Source organism: Podarcis melisellensis (assembly GCF_964234715.1).
Source record: "Podarcis melisellensis genome assembly, chromosome: 1".
NCBI lineage: Eukaryota > Metazoa > Chordata > Lepidosauria > Squamata > Lacertidae > Podarcis > Podarcis melisellensis.
The window spans coordinates 76,283,723-76,311,703 of NC_138528.1; the positions used below are offsets into that span (position 1 = coordinate 76,283,723).

Sequence of the window (27,981 nt, forward strand, 5' to 3'; positions counted from 1 at the left end):
ACCAAATGACACACTTGTTCTAATGTATTGTTATAACATTGAAATTGATGTCTGAGACACTGGCTGTGCCCAGATACCACATTTTTATCATGTTAGTAATGAGCCTAGCCTTCACTGGACTTGTAAATGTGGAGAGGAGGAATTCAGAAGTGTTTGCTTCCAACTTCCAATTTCAGTTTCTGCCATTTCTGTTATGCTCAACCCCCCAAACAGTTAATTTTAATTATGGGCTATTTAGACAACACTGCTTCATAAGCCAGTTTGAAGTTGGCTTGTTTCAAACAAACCATAGCTAAGTTTAAATATCATTTGTCATGTTAAGATGACATAACAAGCTGAAAATGAAAAAAAGGAAGTGAAAATACTCGACTACCTTCTTGTGGCAGCGCTGGAGGGCGGGCGGGGGGCGGGGGAGAGAAGAGTGTCTGAGTCTGGGGGAGCAGGAGGCTATGCTTGTTTCCATCACAAACCATGGTTTGTGGTTTCCATCACAAACCATGGTTTACTGTGATGTTTGAGCCGAAGCACTCTGTACTGCATAAATTCATGAGCTAATTTGACTTTGTCAGAAGGCAGTAATCCTACCCAGACATTCAAAATCCTTCACCATTTTCCAGGGTTCTGCATGGGGGGGGGGCCTACATAAAAAGAGAGAAGCCTCCCTGCTTTCAGAAGTCATCCCCATAGCTACTGGAGAGAGGTGGGCATAGTGACCGGGTAGCAAGGGGAGGTGCGTGCAGAGTTAGCTTGCTTGTCCACTTTCCCTCCTGATTTGAGGGACTTAGAAAACCAGAAGATATGTAGTGTATTCATCCTTTGTGGGCATCCCAGAGGAAAACGGGTGCCAAAAGTATACGCATTTGTCAAAAAGGCAGGAAGTATGATGATGGGAGTTTTGAGGGAGTAGTAGACAAAGATCCAGGAAGTCAGGCCAAGAGTGAAGTTTGAGAAAGAATTATTTTTACACCAAGCACGCAGTCAGGCTGGAATAACCCACCCAGGGCAGCCACAAAAGCTTTTAATCACTGCAGAAAATGTAGAAAAGGGTGTAGTTGTATAGCTAGTTTGACCTCCCTTCCTGGCTTCCCCACCCACAATATTTGGTGGTACTGTGCAGCTCAATAAAATGAGAAAAATGGACTAGGGTGTACATTTCCTGCCTTTCTGTCCAAAGTGATAGAGGTAGCCAGGGATGGGGGTTCAGGGATGGTTCAGATTTTAGTGCAAACCTACTTAATTTGCACTTTCGTACACAATATGCAAACCAAAACTGAACTATATTGCTCTGAATTTTGGGACCAGGTCTCCAACTAAATAATGTATATATTTTAGAAAGAAGAGTGCATAAAATGCATATATTGCAGGAAATAACATACAAAATGCATTAGGGAAAACTGTTAGCAGTGCCTACTACAGTGTATAATATTGGCATGTCTAAATTATTTTATTCCCAACCGCCACATCTTTATCTCCCCCTCCGCTCCTTATCATTTTAAAAAAGTTTTTATTAAGGTATACACAACTAGTAACAAAGGGATGGAAAATGAAATGTTTGTAAATCCAAAATATTGATGGTTTAAACTATTATTTACCTGTATTCCCCAGTTTAAACATTCTAAGTCATTATATATCATGTTGTAATTGTTACTGCTCTGGTTTTCTTCAACAACTCTGTCTACAAATTCAAAATTTGTTTTCAAATTTATTTTACATTTTATTTAATTATTGTTCTTTTACTCAGTTGTTGCATGTGACCAAATTTGTATTTCTAGGCAACAATATTTGCTTTTTTGATAATGAAAACCAATAAAAAATAAATAAGTAAACTATCTATGGCATTTCAAACTGTGGAGGGTATTATGTTTTTTTGTTTTGTTACTATGTTATGTATTTTTGTGTTTTTATATTGTAATCCACCCTGTGATGTTCAGATGAATGGCTGTATAAAAATTTAATAAATAAACTATTAATTTGATTTATAAATAGGAGAAACTGTTTGCAAACTGTGTATCAGGCAAAATTGCATACAAACGTGTGTATATTTGCACAAAGTACACAGTTTGCACAAAAAAGCTGATGAATTTTCCTAGTTGCAAAACTACAAACTAATGCAGAAATGTAGAGATATTAATTTAAGACAAGAAAGATAAGGAACTAGAGAAATGGAAACTGACAGAATAGTTTTTCCCTAGAGACAGAAATAAGGGACGCGGGTGGCGCTGTGGGTAAAACCTCAGTGCCTAGGACTTGCTGATCGCAAGGTCAGCGGTTCGAATCCCCGTGGCGGGGTGAGCTCCCGTCGTTCAGTCCCAGCTCCTGCCCACCTAGCAGTTCGAAGGCACCCTTAAGTGCAAGTAGATAAATAGGGACCGCTTACTGGCGGGAAGGTAAACAGCGTTTCCGTGTGCGGCACTGGTGCTGGCTCACCAGATGCCGCTTAGTCATGCTGGCCACGTGACCCGGAAGTGTCTCCGGACAACGCTGTCCATTTATTCTTTGGCGTAAGGTCTGGCCTGTTTGTCCAATATAGAGAGCTGAAGGACACTGTTGGTATTTGATGGCATACACAATGTTAGACGATGAGCAATTAAATAGTCCCGAGATGGTCTGTGTGTTGTTGTTGTGTATGCCATCAAATGCCAACAGTGTCCTTCAGCTCTCTATATTGGACAAACAGGCCAGACCTTACGCCAAAGAATAAACGGACATAAATCTGACATCAGGAATCACAAGACAGAGAAACCAGTAGGAGAACACTTCAATCTCCCAGGACATTCTATACAAGATCTCAAAGTAGCTGTTTTACTACAAAGGAATTTCAGAAATAGACTGGAAAGAGAAGCTGCTGAATTGCAACTTATCACCAAACTTAAAACCATGGAGAGACCTGGTCTGAACAAAGACATTGGATTCTTATCTCATTATACATGACAAAGCCTCTTTTCACCTTCTCACCCCTTGCTTTTTCCTGTAAGACCTATTGCAGTCGTTAAGAGTCGTCAACAGGCTCATCACAGCTATCTGCCAATCACCCATTCCCACCACCCTTCTGAGTAATACCCCCCCCCACCGTCTCACTATATAGAAGGGTCTGGAAACTTCTGTTTCAGTGTATCTGAAGAAGTGTGCATGCACACGAAAGCTCATACCAAGAACTAACTTAGTTGGTCTTTAAGGTGCTACTGGAAGGAATTTTTTTTGTTTTGACTATGGCAGACCAACACGGCTACCTATCTGTAACTGAAATTAGATTGTTGGTAGATACAAGGACTGTTTTATTTTCTGAATACAGCAACCAAGTGTGGAATTTTGTACCCCCAGAACAAAACCCACTGAAATTGATGCAACAGATTCTGTGAAATCAACAGCCTTCCAGGGATGAAATCAATCCCTGACATTAGCATGTCAGATTCTAAACTACCTAGCACAGATGTGAGGTTCTTGTAGATGTGGACAATTTAGCAGCACTCAATCGTCATTAGTATTCTCCTTTAAGCAGGAAGTGGAATAGTAATGCTGCTTTCAGATGTCTGGCATCCAGATAACTTTCTGTAGCCAGGAAACCAGTTCCACCCCTCCTCCCTATTTATTCCTCAGTCCCAAATCTTGGTAAGAGGGTAATTTTCATTGGACCACTGTCCATGGAAATGGTTAAAATGCTTCTTCTCCCCACCTGCCACATAGCTCATTACTATCTCCCCCCCCCACTGCACTCTAAATCATGACACTGTTGCAATTGGGGGGGTGTGGGAAGAGACGCGAAAAACAGATATAAAATAGATACAAGATAATTCTGTTTGGAAAAAGAAAGGCTAAACAGCATAGATCCCAAGTGCAATTGGCCATCTACACTCAGAGAAACTGTGCACTCTATATCATGGGTTAAATTGATGGGTTTTCTGAGCTCTGGATAAATGTAACCTGAGCAGGGAAAACGTGAGATGAGGATGCTTTGTTTATGATGTCATGCAAATACTCCATAAAAAGTGAGTAAACGAAGCATAGGTATTTCACAGTAAATGTCCAGTGGTCTTCAGGAGACCATAAACAGGAACCAATAAAAATTTGAATGATAAGTAACTTAAAACACAATAATATTCTAAAACCATGCACAACATACAAACCCTTTCCCCTGCATCAGTTTAAAAGTTCTCTCTTTAATAAATGGGACTTTTAAGATACAGTAACAGATTTGAATCACAAAGCTGGTATCCTCCTGTCGCTTGCATTAAGGGGCAGCTGGAAGAACTGTTGCGTTTCAAGATACCAAACCAAAGACATACCCGCTTCTTCACCATACACCTACTACAGTTGCAAAACAAAATATGATTTTGTAACACACTTTCAACTAAAATTGAAAGCATATTTTGCTTGCAAAAGCAGAGGGTTCTAATACCAAAAGCTTCTGGGTGAACCATTTCCATAAGGCAAAAAGTCTCCCTAGGTAATTTCTGCTGCAATACTGAGTCACTATTAATACAGAAACCTATTGCAGACAACCAGCTTTTCCTGTTCCCTCAACACAAACAGCTTGCATAGTGATCATTCAAGTGCTATGAAGAGTAAGAATCTTCCACCCTAAGTCTAGCCCATATATCAAGAATTCTCCAGCCATGCCATTCAGTTTGCCCTGTTCGGCACTATCTTTTCTAGCCCTGCTTCTCCCCTTGCAGAGGATTTAGATGGCCATGAAAACCAACCGAGCAAGCAGCAATGCCTAGCAACACAATGAAATGGGTTGTCTCCAGCTTTGTCAAGCTCAAAGAAGACACACTGAAATCAATGCACATGACTAACTTAGGCACTTTGGCCAGATGGTTAACAAGTCCTGCTAGCACAACAGGGTTTCTCTCCTGCTCCCTTCCTACAGCCTGCAAATTGGCTCAGGGTTCGATAGCAGCGCACACACCAAAACAGAGTGCAGGGGGAGGAGAAGGGAGATTGTTTTGCCTGGCAAGCTGAAACGCTTGCACTGACGGAATTCCTGCTACTCTGAATTCCTGCCCTTAATTTCAATAGGCCTACTCTGAACTTGACCAACTTTGGAAACAACCGAACAGTTCCCATGCCTTTTAAGAATTATGTAGAAGAGGAAACTGAGCTGGTTTTCTCATACTTGTGCCACTGCAACATAAGCTGGGCTTCCTAAAACCCCTCTGCTATAGAACTAAAGGGACCAGAACGTTGTCCTTCATTTCATCGTATCCAAAGAGTCTGGCCAGGATGCCGCTTATTTTCACTAACAAGTGATGAAATTAAGGCTAGATGGCTACACCCTTGCATTTATCTGAAAAGGGCTCAGTTCCAACCAGCACCTGCTTGTATAGTATCTGTTGCTCCACTGCTCCTAATTATACTGTTGGCTACCAAATCCACAATAACTTCCCCATACATCTTGCTGCCTGGATGTTTGACCCCCTTAGGCATAAGCTACAGACCTCTTTAACAGGTCTCATCATTTCTCTCCCGATATACTATCACAGAAAAATTAGACTACACAAAATTGATCACAAAATTCCCCAACCTAGTGCCCTCCAGATGTTTTGGACTACAAGTTCCATTAGCCCCTACCAATACAGCCAATGATCAGGGAGGATGGGAGTTATAGTCCTAAGCACTGGGAGAGCACCAGGTTGAGAAAGGCTGCTGTATAGTAACAACTCTTACCTATCCCAGCCAAGGGACTTTTCCATCCCAACAGCCTTGAAAGCTGTACATCTCAGCCAGCCTGTACCAAATCACTCTTGGCACATTGTATATGTTTTTATTTATTTTATTTTGAATTGTGTTGCAACCTAGGCTCCTATGGGAGGAAGAGCAGGATAGAAATGGAATGAAATGAATGAATATATGAAGAATTCACCCTCTCTCTTCATGAGACCTACTAGAAGCTAGGGATTTGTTTAGACTGGCTTTGAATCACCACCATCTCATTTCCCAAAACCTCTAGCTTGCCTTCCTATTGGATTAGGGCAGCCAGATGCAAAGGACAACAGAACCCTTGCACCTCAATTGTTGTGCAGAAGCTACCCAGCTCCAGCAGGTGTTGCTTCTACATGACCCTATCCTCTTTTTTAATCTGGCCACGCTGAGGTTGACCCCTTCATATTTAGCTCCCTATCTCCTGCATAGCTCTAGCCCATGAGATATTTCCCTCAATGATTCCTCCATGTCAGCCAGTCATTATCGTTCCAACAAGGAGTCATACAACAAGAGAAGAAAGTAGTAAAGCAGTAATAATTATGACAAAACAGATATTCACAATAGCAGTTAAATTTAACCAATTTATTGCACTACTGAGAAGGTGGAAAATTGGCTTGGACTTTAGAAGCTACCAAGGCAAATCCCACCACTGCTAATAGGGCCACTCTATAATGAGAAGTCAGCAGAAAATCAATGTTCTGCAATTAGATTTCCCCTCAAGGGCTGGATCTAAAATTGTTATGCAAACTGCAGGGGAAAATAGGACAAGAAAAGGAGGTGTGTCCCATACAAAACCACTGCCACAAGGGCAGCCTGTGTCAACCTGCTGGTAAAGACAGAGGGGCTGGACGGGCAGAATCCTAGAGTCTGGCCATATTGCTTGACCTGCCATTAAGCAGAGAAGCTGAACCTGAAAAGACATATGTTTATGATGCTTTCCTCCCATGTCTCTCTCCCCCTGCTCCCCCCCCCCGACATGTTACACCCTGGCTCTCTTGCTTTTCTGAGTCGTTAATATAAATAGGACGTAATGCCTCTGTAAGCTCTACTGAAATTAGTTTTCTTGAACCATAAACAGGGCTTGGGTAGGTGAATTTCTTGATGGTTTGGACCCAGCAAAATGGGCTTCCTCTATTGTTGAGCCCTGGTAGTCTTTCTAGTTTAACTAAATGTGCTTCTGAAGAGGAACAGCTGGACACACTGCAAATATTACACATATTATAGCTTGCATTAATAGGACAGTTGTTAACCACCTGACTGCTACTGTCATTCACAAAACTAATAAAACCTATGTGTCATTTGTTGTGAGAAGAGCTTTCATCCAAGCCTTCAAGGGTGACAACTTGGATTAACTCTGAAATTCGTATACCTTCTAAACAAAAACTACAAGCCAAGTGACAAAATGGCAAGAGCTGGCAATGTCTCTGGAGCTTGGCACAAACTTGCTTCTTGTTTCTGTATCTGTACAGAAAAAGAACACAAACACAGTGGAAGGCATTGCTGATGACACACAACCACGTTTTTCAAACACAAGTATCAACTACATACACTGAAAAGGGGCTAGTGGTGAGGTAGCTAATTGTGGCAGTCATAGAATTATAGAATCTTAGAGCTGAAAGGGGTCCAAGGATCATCTAGTCCAACCCCCTGAATGCAGAAATCTCAGCTGAAGCATTCATGACAGATGGCCATCCAACCTCTGCTTAAAAACCACAAAGGAAGGAGAGTCCATCACCTCTCGTGGGAGTCTGTCCCACTGCCGAACACCTCTTACTGTCAGAAAGTTTTTCCGAATGTTTACTCGGAATCTCAATTCTTGTAACTTGAAGCCATTGTCTCAAGTCTACCCTCAAGAGCAGGAGAAAACAAGCATGTTTCTTCTTCCTTATGACAGTCCTTAAGTTATTTGACGATGGCTATCATCCCCTCCTCTCAGTCTCCTCTTTTCCAGGCTAAACATACCCAGCTCCTTCAAGCAGTTCTGGTAAGGCTTAGTTTCCAGACCCTTGACCCTTGATCATCGTGGTTGCCCTCTCTGCACATGTTCCAGTTTGTCAACATACTTTGGACACAGTATTCCAGGTGTGTTCTGACCAAGGCAGAATAGAGTGGTACTATTGCTTCCCTTGATCTGGACACTATACTTCTGTTGATGCAGCCTAGAAAAGCATTAGCTTTTTTTTCTGCTGCATTACACTGTTGACTCATGTTAAGCTTGTGGTCCACCAAGACACCTAGATCCTTTTCACATGTACTGCTAGTAAACCAGGTGTTCCCCATCCTATATTTGTGCATCTGGTTCTTCCTGCCTAGGTGCAGAATCTTACATTTGTCCCTATTGAAATTAATATTGTTAGCTTGTGGCCAGTTCTCCAATCTGTTAAGGTCATTTTGAATTCGGATTCTGTCTTCTGCAGGATTAGCTATCCCTCCCAGTTTGGTGTCATCTGCAAATTTGATAAGCATCCCTTCAATTCCTTCATCCAACTCATTTATAAAGATGTTGAACATCACCTTCACATGACTGTCATTTGGGGTTAATTGGATACTTTATTTCAAACCTGCAAACATCACAATACCCACTCTATTTGAATGATGACTTGCACTCCACTCTTAGAACAAGGCTGATGTGAACTGAAATGAGCAGATAGAATGAGAAAAGTGTGCAGGCATATGAGAGATCTGCACATTCTGTGTAAATCCATTTAAATTCTGTTATCTGGGATTTGCAAATGCTCATCATAAACAGACTGATCATCTGTGGTTTTCTTAAAGCCCCATGCTGAGAGACACATTTCTCAAATGAAAGTATCATTTTTTAAAAAGGTTCCAGATATCAAAGGTACAAAGCAAACTGGCATAAAAGCCTGCTTTAAAAACCAAGGAAGCAAACATGACCCCTAATAATTATTTAAAATGTAATCATTACGTTGGAACAATTATGATGTCATATGACAAGACAGCTGCCTGGTCCCACCTACCTGTCAAAGTTAGCTGTGAGGTGGGGAGAAAAAGACCTGACCCACCTTCCTGTTATGGCTCACCACTGATTAAAAGCTATAAAAGATTCATTACTGTGTTATCCATGTGTACCCCAACTAATTATTAGCCATTGTTCATATTTCCATAAGTATTTCTCAAATGTAGCCAGCTTGGTAGTCATCATCTCATTCAGTCTTCTTTTGCAGACTATGCACTAAGCTTAAGAAATTTATTTGTCAAGGCCATCTGGGAACTTCAAGGCTGAGCAGGGATTTGAAGACAGGTTCAACACTCACTTTCATAATTTTATTACCATGTTGTTATCTGTCCAAAGTCTAGACTACTCTGGCTTTCATAATTCCATGTTAATTTTTTCATTTGTCCAAAGTCCACAGCATGGATCCTTTGAGTGGGATAGCTTTTGGGACTTGGGGGTTGCATCCCCAGTGGCGGCACCAGGATGGAGGCTCCCTCTGAGGTTGATCTAATGACTTATTATGTTTAGTATTAACTGAAATTCTGTTGCTGTTTTTTTAGATGAATTTATATTCAGCTCTTCAATATAAAAACATTTCCAACAGTTTTGCCCAACAATTTAACGTGGAAGGTACTGATTCATTAAAGCTCAAAAGGAAGGTTTGGACAACAGCCTGGATTGGAAGGATTAATGACTGGGAGTTGCTGCATCATTAAACTTCAGATAACAGACTTGGATAACATCCCAGATTGGAATGGAGTCAGAGGAAGCTGCGCTGGTAAAAAGGCAGTTGGAAAAATATATATTTACAAATAAAGCTGTATTCGATGGATGAAAGGATATATGACATCTGACATGATTGAGAATTGTGGAACCAGGGACGGAGAATTTTAAAGCATCAAAATCGAGATGTGGAAAATATGGAAACAATGAGGAGAGGCAGGACTGAGATGTGGTGATATGCTTCAGAGGTCCAGACCATGGGGAACTCCGAAAAATTAATAATTATAATTTGGATTATAATTTGGTCTTTTTTTCGTTTTTTATTTTAATTGGATTATGATTGATATATAGGGTGTTTTTTTATTGGAAAATTAATAAAAATTATTAAAAAAATAAAATAAAAACATTTCCCGCTTAAGTTCCTGTCACAAATTATGAACAAGTTTTATTGCTTGAATGAGTGATACAAGATCCAGGGTGAAAAGTCAGATGGTCAAATGCCAGGTAGTCCCTTTCCACACTGTACGTCTAATCAACCGATAAAACCACCTGTTTGTCTTATCTTGCCATGTGGTAAGGAACATTTAATGACACATTAGGGGTGACCAAGTGGTGACATGGTCATCTGTATTCACCCTAAGAGTGACCCTTCACATTAAAGCAGTGGCACAATAAGTGCTGCCCACTAACTTCTTCCCAGGCTGCTGAAGTAATAATTAGTGCCAAAAGTAATCATATGGATATTCCCAACAAATTCCATCTCTTCCTCCCAGTTGGGATATAATGGATGAGTAAGAGCTGCGCACCAACCTTACATCATGTAGTTGTGGCTTCCAGACAGTAGCAAGGCAGTGGGTGATGAAGCCATGGGGAAGCAACTCCCACACTGTTGCAGTAGCATACGAAGGGGGTGGCCCTGAGCTTTGTTTGTAGTCAGTATGCAGGTCGCTCTGATATATCCTCCCCTCCACGCACACTATTGCATTTCACAATCCCAGCAGATTCCAACCTCTTGTTTTATAACAGGTCCTTTTAACCTAAATTAGCAATCGACTGGGACTTCTATGTGGACCATCCTTTCCCCTAGACAATGGAAGAACTAGACCACACTAATATTGTGAAACAGCATTTGCCAACTTGATGCCCTCCAGATGTTTTGGTTTACGCTTCCCATCAGCCCCACGTGATTTATGTAAATGTTCATAACATTTTGGTAAACTGGAAGCTGGAGCAATTCTAACTCTTGTTAATATGACATTCTATTCACATGACTATAGTGTGTCATGTGGTGAGCACAAAAAATCCAGATATTCAGAATGGATCAAATTTCTTAGGACATCTTTACACATTGTACATGGGCACAAATCCCCAAATACATGTCATCAGTGTAATTTTTGAATGACATCCAAATGCATAACTTGTGACTTCTTACAAAATGCGTATGAGCAATTAGCATGAACTGAAAGAACGTGTGACATTCGTGTATGAAATACAAGTGTGCTGTTAATAAACAATACTCTCTTGGATCTCTTTTGTACTTGGGAACTGGATCCAGAGTACAAAATGTAAAAATTAAGCAATGACCCTCGGCAGAGTAACTTGAAATTTGTGAGTTAGGAAAGAAAGATCTGGTATGTCTCTGTTTACACTTCCAGGCAGTTACTCAGCATGGAAGAGCAGTCCTGCTGCTGCACATTATACAAAATTGCCCTAATTAAAGCCAAGGAACAATTATATCCAAGTGCCCCACTTGTCTGACAACGCAGTGATTAGTTCCCAGGGTTTAATATCAGGCAGCATTTCAGAAAGCTCTAAATTAAGATGACTTGCATTTATTGAGAAGAATTTGTACCAGTATTTTCCATACTTCAGCAAACACACCCACCCCAGGCCACTGCCAATATGATTTCACTAAACTAAAAACAAAACTCAACCAACATTTTCCCATGGTTGTAAGTTTGAGGCCCACTTCACAAAAGTGCAGCCAAGCAGACATAAAAACAGAAAGAAAAAACCCAACCAACTTTGGAATAAACTTGTCGATGAAGCTGAGCAACTGATAGCATAGCTAGACTTTGTTTTCTAACCTAGGAGTCTTCCTTTGCCAAAACAGCACTCCCTGCTGGACCTTTCCCATTTGGGCAGAGATGGTGTAGTACGCCACAAAACAACATGGAGAAAACCCTGCTCCTTCTCCCCCTAACTTCTTCCAGGGTTTTTACCAGCCCTCCCTTTCCCAAACACACTCCCTTCCTTACGCATGGGAAATATTATTTGGAGGTTCCTCGTCAAACGCTGAGGAGCGGGGAGGGAGAAATGAAAAACAACAACAATTCACTTACTTTTCCCTCAGAAGCCACTTGGACTCTCCCAGTTTCCTGGGTCCTCGTAATTCCTTTCCCACTGAGCGACTCCCTTCCTCTCAGTCCAGCTTCCCTGCCATTCTGAAATTGGGGCTTCCTGCTCTGCTGGGCTCAGCAAAGGGCTTCCCTGAGGTGACCGCCGACCTCCCGCCCAGGGGAAACGGTGCCCGGGGCTGAGATGGGGAAGAGGAATCGACCCTCTCCGTTCGTGACGGCTCCCTCTTCTTCTCGCTCCTCCTCGCCCTCCTTTCTCCCCGTGCAGACCTCGCAGCTCCACTGAGAGCAGGTGGAAGCGCTCCCTCAGCCCAGGCAGAGGAGGAGGGAGAGGTGGAGCCACCGGCCAAAAGCAACAGGTTACTATATAACCAGGAGGCTCCGAGTCGGGGCGCCTCCGAGTTGGGTATCTCTGCTGACACCTGGTGCAACGTTGGAGAAGCAGGACTGAGCCGCTGCCTGTGGAAACAGGCGGCAGAGGGGGCTTTATTTTTCTTTCTCTCCGAGACTTCGGCGAGAAAGGAGGTGATTTTGCTTCAGGTTTTCCTCCTTCGCCGTCTTCTCCCCGCCCCCTTTCAGTTTGGGGAAGGGAAATGAGCAACCTGGCGACGCTGTGGGGGAAAACAAACCCACGTTTGTGAAAGGCACAAGCCGCCTCTCCCCGAGCTGGCGGCTGCCTGGCAGGCTCGCTCTGTCTGGCGAGATGTTTATCCAGCCAGAATCAGCCGGGCTCGGCCTGTCCTGGCAGCGCAAGGGTGGAAAATCTGTCGCGAGTTGGAGGGTGTGGCCACACGCATCTCTCCAACTCGGAGAAACAAAATGCAGAGGGAGAGAGTTTCACGGATTACCCAACTTTAGCAAGATGGATGGACTTGGGACTCGGAATATATCCCCCCCCCCCCCATGCAGCCACTGACTCAAATGCCAACGAGCACAGCATAGAGCTCAGCAGTTTTGTTGCATCGATAAACGTGGAAGTGATCGGTTGTCTCTCTGGCTTGCAAGGGAGGGAGAGGGAAACCAGGAAAAGGGAGGTGCTGGGGTAGATAAAGTACATTTCTGTTCTTCAGTTTGAAACGGGTGGAAACATTTCCTTTGGCTTCCGGGGGTCTTGAAATGGACCCAGGGTTTGAAGCAATATACTGTGTGCCCAAACAGAAGTCCCAGCTCAAGCTAGCGCGTGCTTCCTCGGAAGTAAGTCCCATCAAGTTCTAGGAAATTAACTTCAACGTGCATAAGATTAAGAGCATTTTCCCTGCTCAGCAATTTAACACTCACAACAATAGTTGTGTGGTGAGATTTTTGTCCCGACTTCTGAACAATAAAATATGCTGCCTTTATGCAGAATTGGACTAATTAGTAGCCTAATTATCAGCTTCTTCCGTTTGGGGCACCTCTGTGCACTTTTGTACATCATGATTTGGGCTACTTTCAAAGTGTATAGTGGCTAGACTAAAAACAAAAAAGGAAATCTTTATTTATTTTGGGCTCTATAAAAATGTGGGACTCAAAGCACAAAGCTAGCACTGAACATAGTCATTTGACAGAATTAGACAAAAATATGGCAATTAATAGCCAGCAGAAGCCAAGACAAAACTACCAATGAACAAGAAATCTAGAAAGCACAGAAATCATTCTGCTGTAGGCACATGCCATTTTGCCTTAGAAGCAGATTACAGGGTAATACACATTTCTTTACAATTAAACAAATTGTTGCTAAAAAGTGTAACATAATGAATCAGACTGTGTAGTATCCCAGCTATGGTTAGCACACATGGCAAAAGTGCTACGTTTTCCACGTTTCATTGTGAATGTGATGTACATACAGCTTGTGAATGTAGAAGTGAAATCCAAGTAGGAAAGTGTGATGTGCTTATTTTCTGCAAGTAAAGACTTTGCAGTGCTAACACACAGCTTGTTAACAAGAAGCAAACACAAAGTCGTTCCTTAAGGACACTAATCGTGTTTTGTGTTAAAGCCAAAAAAAATGCTGACATCTTGAGGAATGCACTTTATTTGTGTTTCATTTCCTTTTATTTTTGTTGGGCTTACAAGCAAAGAAACAGTCTGAAACAATGTAGCCTTATCTCTTCAAAATATCTGAGGGCATTAAATCCCAGGAGATGCATGTGCTATCAGAATTTTAGATCAAGCTGACAGCCACCTCAAGTTGTGTACAGAACAAGTACTTTTTATTTGAGGCATAACCACCACCCAAATAATGATCTCAACTTCTGGGGGGAAATGTGCTCATTTCATTTTTATTGTATTTTTCATTAAAACTTGCTCATCCTGTTTCCAGAAGGGTTTGGCCTTTTAATTATACACTCCCAAGAGCCCAGCATGTTTAGCAATTGTTGTTTGTGACTTTACCATGACAATTTATGCTCATGCTCACAAAAATGGTCTCATGAACACTAACAAATACCTGCAGCAGGTTAGGAGTGGCAGAGAAAAAGATTCAGGCAGTGAACTAGTTACCTCCGCAGCTCAGTTAAAATGATTATGGGCAATCTCACATCAACATATAGGGGCTTCCTCTATGTGTGTTCATGACATGTGGCTGTGTAGACACATGGGAGAAACAGATCATATAAAGGCAGTCTAAACCCACTGAAATATATATGATTAACATTAAACATGAATCCTAACTATGGGTGTAAACCCTTTGACTTCAAAATAATGGGTTGTATCCAACTGCCTTCCCTCAGATCTGTTTCAGAGGACTGGGAGACCATTTGGAACAGCATGGGAGGTGACATGCGAGCAGGCTGCAAGAAAACATATGAACAGAAGAGCCTGCTGGATCAGGCCAATGAGCCACCAAGTCCAGCATCATGGTCTCACATTGGCCAACCAGATGCCTGTGAGAAGCCTGCAAAAACTCCTGTGGATTTCATAAACATTACTGCCTCCAACAGTGGAGGCAGAGCACAGCCATCATGGCTATTGGCCATCAATACCCATCTCCTTCATGAATTTGTCTAATCTTTTAAAGTCAGCTAAATTGGTATCCATCACTTCATCCTGTGAGAGCTTCATGGTTTAACTAGGTCCTGAATTTTCCAACATTCAGCTTAATTGGATGTCCACAAGTCTTAGTATTATGTGAAGGAGAAAAACTTTCCCCTATCCACTTTATCCATTCCATTAATAATTTTATAAACTTCTATCATGTCACCGCTTACTCTCCTTTTCACCAAACTAAAAAGTCACAGATGCTGCAACCTTTCATCAGAGGGAAAAAATCGTAAGAAGGAGGAATTCACAAAAATGGCCCACCTCTTCTACTCATAGAAGCCTCCACTGGATCAAAAAGCCTTCTATCAGTGCCACAGAGGGACACAAATGGATACAACCCAATGTGTGTGGGGTTTTTTTTATTCCATTTAGAATATGGTGACCAGTGAGCTATTGCCAGTGTTATTTCACCACTGAGAAGGAAAATGCAAAACTGAAACATTATTTTGTGTCCTGGGTGGTCATGGGATCTTGTAATATTGCAATCCTATGACATTCATGTGATACCAATTTAACTTAATAGTAAATATTTTCAAGTAAACATGCTATGCTGTAGGATAAGGTTTTGAATAACTGATGCTAGGGATCTCCCTTTTGCATGAGATAGTATATACAACTAACTAACTAACTAACTAACTAACTAACTAATTAACACAGTGGGTGGCACTGTGGTCTAAACCACTGAGCCTTGGGCTTGCTGATCAAAAGGTCAGCGGTTTGAATCCCCGTGACGGGGTGAGCTCCCGTTGCTCGGTCCCAGCTCCTGCCAACCTAGCAGTTTGAAAGCACGCCAAAAAAAGTGCAAGTAGATTAATAGGTACCACTCTGGAGGGAAGGTAAAGGGAGTTTCCGTGTGCTGCTCTGATTCCAGTGTTCTGTTGCGCCAGAAGCGGCTTAGTCATGCTGGCCACATGACCTGGAAAAAATGTCTGCAGAGCGGACAAAGGCCAGCTCCCTCAGCCTGTAAAGCAAGGTGAGCGCCGCAACCCCAGAGTCGTTTGTGACTGGACTTAACTGTCAGGGGTCCCTTTACCTTTAGTATGTACATAGTAGGTGTGAAGGGGATCATCAAAGATATGCAAATAAATGTGCATCACTATGCATCAGTTTATTAACCACAAACAATGAGTGGTGACTCAAGGGTGGGGGAGCACCATGTCAACTTTGACTTCCCACACATTCCCACCCACCCAATTCTCAGTACATAGAGAGTTGGAAGGAGTCAACCATCACTACCATTTACAGGCTTTTGGCTGAGAAACTGAATTCATTCTGATAAACTAGATAATCCTGTTCTGCTGCATTGGAATATAAAAGGTAATTCAAAAGAACTCTTTGTATGTGGTGCTGTATGCAAGATGTGCTCAATAATAATGCTTACAAAATCCTGACATCAACATGTTTCTTATCTCAAATCTCACTACTTTCTGGACAGACAGCCTTGTCAAAGCGCCAATTCTCTTATGCAGCAATCTGCAAACATATTTGCAAGAACTCTAGGGACTAGAAGGTTTTTGTAAACTGCTCTAAGGTCCTAGGTTTTTATTTTTTTTTTAACCATCAAACAGTATATGGATTTTATTAAAGAAATAAAATTAAAGCTTCAAAAGTGAACCTGAAACATGATATATGATGTTATTTTAGATTCAGCATATCTGCCCACCAGTTACCCTCTTTTCTTCAAAACTTTTATACTTTGTATTATTATTATTAATTGTATACCACCCAGGGTGGTTCACAACAGAAAAATACAAAATGAGAATACAAAACTGGTTCACATCATACTTCACACTGTGTGTAAGGAGTGTTTCTACACTTCCCACTATGAGGAACTTAACTGAACCACAATAGGCATACCCATCAGCTCAATTCGTATCTGTTCAATGTGAACGACTTGAAGTCTGTTTATTCTTAGTGATAGAAAAATAGAAATATACACTGTCCGTAAATACAAATTTTAAAATATGATAATCTTTAACACACTTCTTAAGGCTTTCTTGTAGAAAAACACAGTTGTAAGATACACCACAGAACAGAAATCTAGGTGAAATCTACATTGGACATTATATATAAAAGTTCTATACTAAAGAAAAATATATTGGCTTAGATTGTAAATGAGGTTCTGATGGCAAGTTCCCACATGCTGAGTTCTGCTAACAGAATGTTCCTGCTAGTAGAAGGAAGGGCAGCACTTTCATCAGTCTCCCCTCCCCAACTGCAGCCCCTTGAATGTCCACTCAGGAGGGTCTGGGGAAATTTTAGTGTATCAAGTGAGGCAGTGCAGGGGGAAGGGAAAATTGGTTAAAAAAAATGGAAATGCTGTCTTCCACAAATGGAAGGAGCCCTTCCATTTGCAGAGGGGACTAATTAGAACCCAAGGCATAAAATACTGTAGTTCCCAGAAGATCAACGTGGAATTCACCTTTCCAAAGTACAAATGAATTGAATTTGTCTTGAAGTCACTGGATTTGATCTTAAAATTATTTTTCTCGTATCACACACCTTTTAGATACCTGAAAGCGAAAATAAGACCACAGCAATGTCACATGGATATACTTCTCAAAATCATCCAACATATTCAAGAGTAAAATTAAGTACCCTACAGTATACATAGCAAGGCATGACTTGTACTCAACTAAATCTGTTTTGCAGAATACATTAGGCAATATCCAACACTGTTTGTCCACCAGTGGAAGAGGCACCATTTGTGAAATAAGGATGTCTCCTCCTGCACATACCCAAACCTGCCCTGAAAGGTTACGGTGACCCTCCAGAGCAGCTGGGGAGGGATGAGGGCTGCATGGGAAAGGAGAAGCGGGGATCTGCTCATGCAACACTGGATATTGCTCTTTCATTAAAAAAATATATCTTTCAAATATTTTGAAAACTATTCTTAGATACCCGTAATTCTGACTTTAACTGGGAATTAGGCTTATGATAATGTACAGCCAAGATACCAGCTTCCAAGTAACTTTTAAAAGATTGCTACATTCTTTTGAAATTTCCACTATAAATGCTTATGCATGGTCTGATACAGTACAATAACATGTGATTTAGTTCCACTTATTCCACTCCTAAGACCACTGAAATGAGTAATCACCTCAAAGAGCTGCAAAAATTAATCACAAGGGTCTGGCTAATATTTATTTTGAAAGATGATTCAAGCTTTATGAAGCACTTTATTGCTACCTATTTACCGTGTATCTTCCAAGGAACGAGAGGTCAATGCCTCTAATCATATGGTATACACACACTGTGGGTAATCCCTGGGATCTGTCCACAACATGAATTTCTACATTTGTAGAAGCATGTTTTCCTTGAAACAATGTGGTGCTCACCAAAGTCAGGCAAAGGACAAACAGCAAGCTTGTCTGCCACCAAAAATGTGGATCAGCCTTGATTTGAGTATCAACATTTAACTCCAGACTTCAATGCAAATAGAGACCACCACTAAATAAGCTATGCTAAGTAAGAATAACCCTGCATAATGTGTTACATGTTAGTTCACGATGGCCTCATGGAACTTTGCAGTGTAGTAAGAACAGTTATGATAGTGTTTATACTCGAGAACATCAAGCCCATGTACTTTTACAAGGATCAATTAAAAATCTGTACTGCTTTTTAAAAAAGAAAATACAGAATATAGGTTTACCACAGATAGCAGCATGAGTTAACTGACAAATGCAGCAATGGCTATGACTTGCAGGATTGCTTCAAGTCCACATGTGACAAGCAGTACAACATTAATGATGACATCTGCTCGCAGGACATATGTTTGCCACACCAGAAAGTAGATGGATAGGATTATGCTGCCAGCAGTGATCACAAGACTGATACCCAATGGATACTCTTCTTCTGTTAGATTCCCTTTGGTACCTAGTGAAGTTAAAAAAAAATACACAAGCATAATTGACAAATGATGAATGTGATAGCTCACAAAAATCCAAATTCAAAGCGACTATAATGGCCTTTTACTAGCTGCACCCACCTAGTGTGATAGCTATGATCATTCTTCGGCCAGGAGATCCTCCAGAGGCTAACACAGCGTATACTGGAGTTTGTAACAGAAATACCAGTGCTATTCCCTTTTACAGTGCTTTTGTGCTGATATAGCCATGATGTAGCTGAGAAGCAGAGCCTTCCTTTTCATTGTATCTTCCCCTTTTCAACCACCATGATCCACAGAACCCAGTAATACTCTCATTTTACCCTGGGCACCTAGTGCAGTGGGGCTGTTGCTGCATCCCCCCTCCTATTAGCAGCATTCCATCTACTTACCAAGAAGGGCAGGGCAGGGCAGGGACATGGGCAGGGCTGTGTGGGCACACTGGTGAAAGCCAATTTGGTGCTTCTGCCACTAAACTGATACAGACCCAATCTCTCTGCCCTGTCTTAGTAAGTAGCAGTGGTGCCACTGCTAGGACAGTGAGGGCACAGCACAACCAGCGGCGGAGCATATGCCTGCGCTGCCCAGGGCAGGCGCACTCCCAAGGGGGGCGTGGCGCGGAGGATGCCCTCCCAGGCGCGGGATAGCCACTCCCAGGCGCGGGATAGCCACGCAAGCCCTGCAGCTGGGGGTGGAGCGAGCTTCCCATGGGGGCGGAGCAAGTAGCTCGGGGGGGGGTGGAGCGAGCAGCCCGTGGCGAACATTTAGTGTGCTGTCCACCCACGACTCCCAAACCTCCCCCAAGCTGTCAAAATGAAGGGGGAAGGGGGGAACGCCGCTGGCAGTGAGGGCACCTGGGGTGATCTGCCCCCACCACCCTCCTTCCTATGCCCCTGAGCACAGCCTCTGCTCCTGATTTTTATGGTTTAGTAAAATTGCCCTTTTTTAGGATGCAAGTGATAGACTCTTACTTTAGAACATACATCCAGGCAAACATGCATTTGACTGGAGTGTGACCTTGACAAATATATCCCTTATTTAACTAGCATTTAGCAAAGTCTCATTTGCACTTTTACCCATGTAGGTCAGTCAGCCATTTTAATGTTTAACATTAAAAGTATTTAAATGTGTTGTAAAATAATTGGTTAGCTGTCATGAATCAGCATGTTTCGACATGTATCCTTACCAAAGGATTAATATTTAACAATGATTCTAATGTGCATGCTGCTATCCAACTTACCAAAGTATAGCCTGATTACTTCAAGAACTGCCATAATGAACAGCAATATGAGATCAAGAGCTAAGAAATCATCTGGATACGTGAAAACCTGACCTGCCAATGAGCAAAGTATAAATGATGAAAAAAGACAAGTAACAAGAGGTCCACAATACAGCTATTTTAGCTGCGTATTTGAATTAACTTACTTTTATAAATAATCATCATCAGGGTTGCTAAAAAATAAAATATATAATAAACTACATTTAAATAGAAAAGAATCTGTAAGGGAACAGATGACAGCTGGCAGTTTCTGTCAAGGAAATTGGTTTTAAAACAATCAAATCATGTCCCGTCCCCCGTCCCCCACTTCAGACAGCAACACTCCAAGGTATTAGATAGAGAGGGGTTTCTCAGCCCTGCTAGTTGAGAACCTGTTATCTAGAGGTTGACCAAAGACCTCCTGCATACAAAGCATGTGGACTGCTATAGAGCTATGGGCTCTCTCAAGGTATGGCAATGTATGCCTTAGATGAAACATTTATTGTGAAAACTGTTGATACAGAAGGTCTTGTTAAAGTTAAAAAAAGTTCTTGAAAGGGTATCTGTATAAAACTATTTGTTCAAGCCACGGGATTTGTTTTACAGGGATTTTATGAAGGCGGAGAATAAGATCAAAGGCAATTTAACTTTCACAGTCCATTAAGAGGAAGACTATTCCTGCAGTGGCTTTATGAAAATCTTGTATGATTTGGAGTATGAATTTTCAAGTGACAGAAGCCTTTGCTGGGTTATTTGCACTTTCAAAATAACGTACACTGGTATTTCAGTCCTCAAAAGTCTTAGAAAATAAAATTACTGGCCATGGACTGGGAATACCCAGGACTTTTCAATCCTGGCTTAGTCAAATTCCTATTCTAATTCCATCCTACATCCTAAGATTCCAACACACTAAATATTATAAGCACCATTCTAGTTGTAAGAAGAACCACCTACTTGAATTTTATTGACTAGTATTCAGCTAAGGTTTAATCAGAGTGGACTCACTGAAATGAACATGACTAAAAGTTAGGTTTGTTAATTTCAGTGGATCTACACCCAAAAAAACTGAGTTTAAATACCACCCATTAAACTTGCAATGTCTACTGATCGAGATCAGAAAAACTTGAGATAGCAGTGCTCATGACAGCTGGCTCACCAGATCTGTAACCCTGAAGCACATTAGGACTGGATTTGGAAGCTCCCTACTGAATCACTAAGCTCACCAGGTGGCCTTCAACACAATTGTTCTGCCACATCCTAACCTTCCTCAAGGAGTTGGTGTGAGGAAAAATAAATTGCTTTGCATTTTATAGACTGAAATGTACCACAGAACTTAATAGCAATCTAGGTTAGCATAAACTAAGGTTTCTGCAATACCTCCTATGAAGAAATGATAATGGTTTAATGATTTTTCTGCTTCTTCTAGCAATTGTAAATCCATAGAATTCAAATTGTAATACAATGAAATACAATATAAGAAATATAATAAGCAATAAAATTGCAATTAAAAATCAACAGGCATACTCAAATCTGATGGATGCACCATCTCCAACTGCAAAATCCACCGACATGCCATGGAGCACCTGAATGAATCTTGTAGTGGTTCACAAACTGATTTAGGAACTCCTGACGTAAGAGTTTGTGTTGTACCTTCCAAAGATTTCTGTGGTATTTTGCTTAACCCAAACTGTGAGCTGAGCTGCATTCTAGCAGAGGGGACTGATAATGGAGAGTAAATGATTCACATGTGGAGGGTTTTGCCATTCCATTCATGGCAATGAGAACCACGTGTGCACTTTGGGTTCCATTTCTCCATCCAAATGTATAAACCATGCTGAGCCCAGGTTCAGGGGCAATCTATAAGCAAGGTTTTAAGTGGGAAATGCAACTCACGCTATCATGCTAAGAAAATCTCAGCTAATTGCACACTAAGAGGTAGGGAATAACCCAGTATAAAGTGGAATAAGTTGATAACATCATGGTTATCTTATAAATTCCCTTTTTAAAAAATTCAATCTTTATTGGTTTAAAATCAACACATACACACAAAAAAGCTTAGAAAAAGAAAATAGAACAAAAGAAAGACAATACATCTCTTACAAACAAAAAGAAATAGAACAATACATCGCGAATGCACAAAAACATTCTAGCTTTCAACTTCCGACTTCCTTGATATGGGTTCTTTGTTTCCTTAATTACTTGTCTCAATAAGCTTAAGCTTTATTAAAACTTGTTTGTTCTTTATACCTTATTCAATTCTGACAGTTATTCAAAGCATTCTAAAGTTTTTATATGGGGACACTGTTCTTTTAAATATTGTCTGAAATCTCCCATTCTCTTTCAAACTTTTGGGTTGATCGATCTCTGATCTTTTCTGTCATATATGCTAGTTCCATATATTCAAACAGTTTTACTTGCCACTCCTCTTTTAATGGAATTTTATCTCCTTTCCACCCCTTGGCAATCAGCATCCTCGCTGCTGTTGTTACATGCAAAAAGATCCTTCCTTTCTCTCTTGGGATGTCTGATGCCATTATGCCTAAGAGAAAGGCTTCCAGTTTTTTATTAAACGTTATTTTGAACAGTTTTTTTTTTAAAAAAATCATTATATATAAGTTCCCAAAAGCTCTTTATTTTTTTGCAACCTCACCCTAAGTGGTACATCGTTCCCTCTAACTCTCTACACCTCCAGCATAAAACTGAGTTGGTTCTGTACATTTTTGACAGTTTGCTAGGGGTATGACCTGTATAGCATCTTCATAAAGTTTTCTTTTATAGTGAAGCAAGCTGTGAATTTCAAATCCCTACTCCATAAATTTTCCCATTCCACCATTTGTATACCGAAATCCTTCGCCCACTTAACCATGACTGATTTTACCTCTTCTTCCTTTACTTATCTTATAAATTCCTGAAGGACATCTGAAGTGCACAAACACAAACAACTGTTGATTTCTGTCAGTTTTCTTCAGTTCTATAAATCCAACAGCAGCACAGAAGGAGTCAACCTTTCAAAACAGAGCAATGCTTAAATAGCTGAAGTGTGCTTTCTCTACATTGTTTTGACGGTCCCTTTCTATTTTTACAGAAAAAAGCAAATACACCAGTCTTGCTGGAACACATGAATTCCTGAAAGCGCTCTACTTGCTCTTGGAAACAATGCCTGTAGGCATCCTGCACACTCATACACAGTCAAATATTTATATGAAAGAATGAATCTGAAGGAGCCATGCCCATTTAGTTAAGTCCCACCGACCTGAATGAGACTTATTTCTGAGTAGGCATGCATAGGACTGCACTATAAAAGACCTACAGGTAATAGCTACATTCCAGCTTGTGGAGTGGATGTCAGTTCTACTGAAACAGAACTGAGTATTCACATTCTCCAGACTGAAGTAATGAGAAGGAATTGTAGCAGCAGAAATACTTGAAGACTGTCTGGAATGCTTTTTGGGGAACTTGTAATACAAACTGTATTACCCATGTGTCTGGAGTGTTGGGGGACCCTCCAGAGCAGATTTGGGGGGACATGGTGGGAGGGATGACTGCAGTGAAAGGAGAAATCAAAGAAAATTGCTTCCTGATCCATTCTGCTGATATAACCCTTATCATCAGCTGAGTAAGACCAATGGATACAACTCTATTTTATGGAGACCACTCTGATCATTTCATTTCATTTCTTAGTTTCCCAGACTATAGATTAATCAAGTTCTAGTACAGTACTTATAATCAGTGACAACATATACTGCTTTTCCATATCTCAAATTTCACTATGAATTTACAAACTAAAACTTATTGGAGTATAATGAAACATAAAAGTAGTTTTAAAACTTCAGCAATCAATCAATCAATCAATCAATCAATCCCCACCCATCTGGCTGGGTTTCTCCAGCCACTCTGTGCAGCTCACAACAGATTATTAAAACTACAATAAAACATCAAACATTAAAAACTTCCCTAAACATGGCTGTTTTCAGATGTCTTCAAGTAGTATTCCCCATGTCAATTTGTTTGCTACTGAATACCTGCATTGCATTATATTCTGCAACATGCTTGACAGTCCATAGTCCTCATTGAGGAACCCCAATAACACATTTGAAAATCACAGATAGAAAGAAGCAAAATTATTTCATCATCTGAATGAATGAGAAAGGATACAACAGATGTCGCTCTTCCTGTACATAAGACAAAAATAATAATTAGCAGAGTCTATAATTTTTGGACCAAAGATTAAAAACCTAAAAATGTCTGAATACATGTTGTACAGTAGAAATGATTTTTTTTCAGAGTCACTGGGAAAACAATTTAAGCTATGACAGTAGCCAGTTAAAACATGAACAGCTCACTTCAAAGCTGTAACACACAATGCTGAAAGATCTATTTCATACCACCCCTACTCCCTGCAAGAATAATGCTGCAATTTACAAACCACTTAAGTCATCTTGGGCATATTTTTCAGTTTAGCGCTACAGTCTTAAACACACTATTGAAGTAAGCCATAAAGAACACAATGGAACTTATTTCTGCACAAACATGCACAGAGGTTATAGAACCAAAGCCTAAAACTGATCAGAATGTTACATTTTAAAGCAAGAAGTAACAAAGCTAGGAAGGACATAAAGAATTCAGTCATTCATCACTGTCATACATTATTAGGCTTACATAAAATGCTTGATGTATAACCTAGTTACACAAAGCAGTTCTCTATCCCCCTCTAGTGAATTAAGCATGCTATGGTTTCTAAGTCGGTGAATTATTTCAACAGGGGCCTAAGTCCTTCTTTAAATCAGGTTGAAACAAAATAAACCTTTAGATGTAGTTGAAGTTACACTTTACAGTATGGTGCAAACAATTCATAAGATGTGGGCATGACTGTAAGATGGAGGTGTAGCTGAAATTATATTTAATGTAAGATAGCCTCTGATACACTATGTTTAAGCAACTGATTGGTATGGATACCCTCTCCATCTAATCCAACATCTAGAGTCTGATGAATGCCACTTTAAAAAATAATACATATCTCTGTGAACTGTCCCACATGAGAGTTTATATTATTCATTACATTACTAATGCCATCTGCACCCCTCCAACCCATAACTATTACATACACACACATACAGCCCATGTATTTAAAGTACATGGTCACAGAAACACTCCCAGTAAGAATCACAATGCCTGTGTTATTGGCCGAATTATTTTTATGAACCCCCAAGCACCTAATATAGTGAAGCAGCCATATTAAACTGCAAAAATAAAGGGCTAAGAGTAATAAGGCTTGTAACCAACAAAGTAATGTAAGAGAAACTTTCACACATGCAGCAGAGCACCCCCTCCATCCACACCATTCCCAGTTTTACTCAGGGTTCCCTCCCACCAGCCCTCCAGAGCAAATATGGGGGAGTGTTCAGTTGTAGGAGAGGGAGAAGTTCTGTTGCACAAATCAAAGTTGTTCTGCTCATGCAATGGCTTTGCTGGATTCGACCCACAGCCATTAATGTGTGATCACTCTTGACTGCTCTGAAGTGACAAATGTGGCATCCCATCCAGTAAGTAGAGGGGCATTTCCCACAAATACAACTCATTTTGTGGGGGGGGGTACATATCCATCCCACTTTTTCTCCCCTGTGCTCCCTGAGGGTACATATCCTCTAGCCCACCCCTTTTGTCCTTACAATATCCTGAGAATTAGGTTATTATGACATGCAGCAGTGGGCTCAAATTCACCCATATTTGGACCAAGGTCCCAGGTATGTCCAGTAATCTATACATCAGCCTTCCCCAAATCCAAGCAGCTCCAACCAACATGGCCAACAGCTAAGGATGGTGAGTGCTTGAGTGCTTAAATAGTGCAGAGGTGGGGAACCTGGAGCACCATAGGTTCCCCACCCCCACACTACTATACAATTTTGCTCTCCAATAATTCTGTGTACTTTGAAAGTCAAAACTGCTTAGAATAATTGGATTAAGCATTGGTTGCTGTAGGCAACAGTCTACTTCATCACTTAGAAAAGCTCACAGTAAGTCATTCAAAAAGCTGCAGGCCTGATCACAATTACTAGGGAGAAATGAATCCATTTAATGTAATGAGATTTTGGCTCTGTTGTTACTTGAGGTGGCAAACCTGTGTCTAAGCTAGGGGTGCGGAACCTTTTTCAGCTTGAGGGCTGCATTCTCTCATAGAGAAGCATCCAGGGGCAGGACACCAGTGATGGGCAGGGCAGGAGGCGAAAACGGGCGGAGCAACAGCTAGGACTCTCACTTTTGTACAGGCTGCATTCCAGACACACAAAAGCCAGGGGTGTGCATGTGTACACACAAACACACACACCTTTCGGTCCAGGCAGCCACAGTTCAAGGCCACATTCCAGGGAGGCAAAAACAAAAACAAAAAACCAAAACACCAGAGGAGAGAGCAGAGCAGTGCCTCTGTAAGGGGTGTGGGCTGGGGAGGGTGCCCAAGGCTAGCTGCAGGACAGGAGGGCTGCATTTGACCCCAAGGCTCACTACTCCTGGACTATACGGATTTAATTCTGGCTGTAGGAGGAGGCTTTTGCAATTAAATGAATTTCTTCTCGATACCGAAAATCCCCTCCATGTAGAAAAGAAATGTCAGGGGGAAAGGCTAAGCTGAAACACAACCTTTCACCCTGATATCTAGTTTCCTATGTAAAATAATTTTATGTTGGAGGGTGCCCATGGAGAAGCATTCAATCAGGCTGACACTCCGCCCCCGTCAGAGGCGATAGCGCTCTGCTTAAGAGACTTGCCGCCTCAATGAGAACTAGACACCTAAGCCCTAATCACAAACACTTACAAAACGCAGAAAAAATCCTGCGTGGACGTACTTAAGAACAGACTGCGGGGTTGCAATCTGAGCCTCGTTTACTAAGGAATAAAATGCCACTCCGAGCAAGAACGCGCATTTTTGCTTCTCTGTTGCCATGGAAACCTAATACCAGGCAAGGCCAACGCAGCCCAGTGAACAACCAGCGGCCTCGTCACCAGGCTCTGGAGCCGCGCGCATGATTAGGGGAACCGGGTCTGCCTCCCCTCACTGGTCCTGGCGTTAACAGCGGCGCCTTAGCGGCACTGAGCTCACCTCGCCTGACGGCCGCCATTTTTTCGCTCCCCCCCGCCTCCCGCTAGCTCTCCGCCCCGCCTCAGTTCCTCCAATATCCCGATAGTCCTTGCGCAGCCTCACTCGGGGCCTCGTGAACCTCCGCATACTGCCGTTCGTTGCTTTTCGCGCGGGCGGGATTGCACAACAGATTTCGAAGCTCAGGCGTTCGGGCTGAATCGGACAGCTCCGGTCGCTTGGGATTGTGAGGGGCGGGATTCAGAAATCCCTGTTCGGCCTTTCCCGCTTACGCCCTTCAATTCGGTTATAGCCGGAAAGACTCGGGTCTCTTCGGCAATCGCCGTCGGTCGCCGCTTTCAGTTCGGGCGCCTTCGCAAGCTTTCGGCCTCGTTCTAGATCTCTTCGATTGGGAATTAGGCTGATCGGAAGAGGTCGGCTTAGATCGGGAACTGTTCGGGATTTTTCGGGTGAGACCGAAGCGGCGCTCCGGAGGCCTCGGCCAGAGTTGCCATCGGCAGCACTCGGGAGAGTACTCGGGCAAGATCGGAGAGGGCCTTGGGCAGTTCGTTTCGTCACTCGGGAGCCGTCAAAGAGGCGCTCGGGTGAGATCGGAGACGAAATCTCAATCGGACGGCCTCGGCTCACCTCGCTTCGGTCACCCCCCGCGCCCCCCTCCCCAACACCCCCGGCTGAAGGCCTCTTTGGATGGAGGACGCGGACTCGGCCGCGAAGCAACTGGGCTTGGCTGAGGCTGCGGCGGTAGCTGCCGCCGCTGCAGTTGCTGCGGCGTCAGCAGCTGTGGCGTCCACAGACGGGTCGGAGCACCAGCAGTGTGTGGAGGCGAGTGGCTCGGGGGCGGAGCCACCAGAGGAAGAGGAGGTGACGGCCGTGACCGTAATGGCGGCGGATGCCGAACACATCGAGATGGGAGCCGAGTCCCTGCCGAGCAGCGACGAGGCCACCGCGGCTACCTTCGCAGGTCAGCGCACCCGGCGCATG

At 42.1% G+C, this 27,981-nt stretch overlaps 3 protein-coding genes and 1 long non-coding RNA gene across 14 annotated transcripts in view; 2 read left to right on the top strand and 2 right to left on the bottom strand.

Moving 5' to 3' along the window:
• Window positions 1-12,418, bottom strand: part of EPS8L2 (EPS8 signaling adaptor L2) — an 86,418-nt gene extending 74,000 nt beyond the window's left edge. Inside the window, exon 1 of the mRNA XM_081921156.1 lies at window positions 11,728-12,418. The gene's annotated coding sequence lies outside the window, so the exon portion shown is untranslated. The remainder of the gene's footprint in view (window positions 1-11,727) is intronic.
• A 4,236-nt stretch (window positions 12,419-16,654) lies between these two features.
• TMEM80 (transmembrane protein 80) lies at window positions 16,655-27,333 on the bottom strand (the record flags this gene model as incomplete). 4 transcript variants are annotated; one of them, XM_081919836.1, is made up of 6 exons in its annotated part: window positions 16,655-17,276; window positions 18,416-18,639; window positions 19,890-19,982; window positions 20,075-20,168; window positions 24,063-24,079; window positions 27,004-27,022. In XM_081919836.1, the coding sequence occupies 5 exons, from the start codon at window positions 27,020-27,022 to the stop codon at window positions 18,434-18,436; spliced, it is 429 nt and encodes a 142-aa protein (XP_081775962.1). In that variant the 3' UTR covers window positions 16,655-17,276; window positions 18,416-18,433. The 4 variants fall into 4 exon arrangements, with proteins under 4 accessions (XP_081775962.1, XP_081775963.1, XP_081775964.1 ...); XM_081919837.1 differs by lacking the exon at window positions 20,075-20,168 and having other exon boundaries at window positions 21,285-24,079; window positions 27,004-27,077; XM_081919838.1 differs by lacking the exons at window positions 20,075-20,168; window positions 27,004-27,022 and adding an exon at window positions 26,719-26,997 and having other exon boundaries at window positions 21,285-24,079.
• LOC309374731 lies at window positions 25,635-26,519 on the top strand. The gene is made up of 2 exons (XR_014170691.1): window positions 25,635-25,781; window positions 25,887-26,519. It is a non-coding gene; the product is annotated as an uncharacterized lncRNA (long non-coding RNA).
• A 12-nt stretch (window positions 27,334-27,345) lies between the features above and the next one.
• Window positions 27,346-27,981, top strand: part of DEAF1 (DEAF1 transcription factor) — a 32,013-nt gene continuing 31,377 nt past the window's right edge. For all 8 annotated transcript variants that reach the window (XR_014170607.1, XM_081919491.1, XM_081919486.1 and 5 more), the window contains exon 1: window positions 27,346-27,961. Coding sequence is in view for 7 of the 8 variants with exons in the window: in XM_081919491.1 (XP_081775617.1) it covers window positions 27,688-27,961 (274 nt within the window). In the remaining variant the exon portion in view is untranslated. The remainder of the gene's footprint in view (window positions 27,962-27,981) is intronic.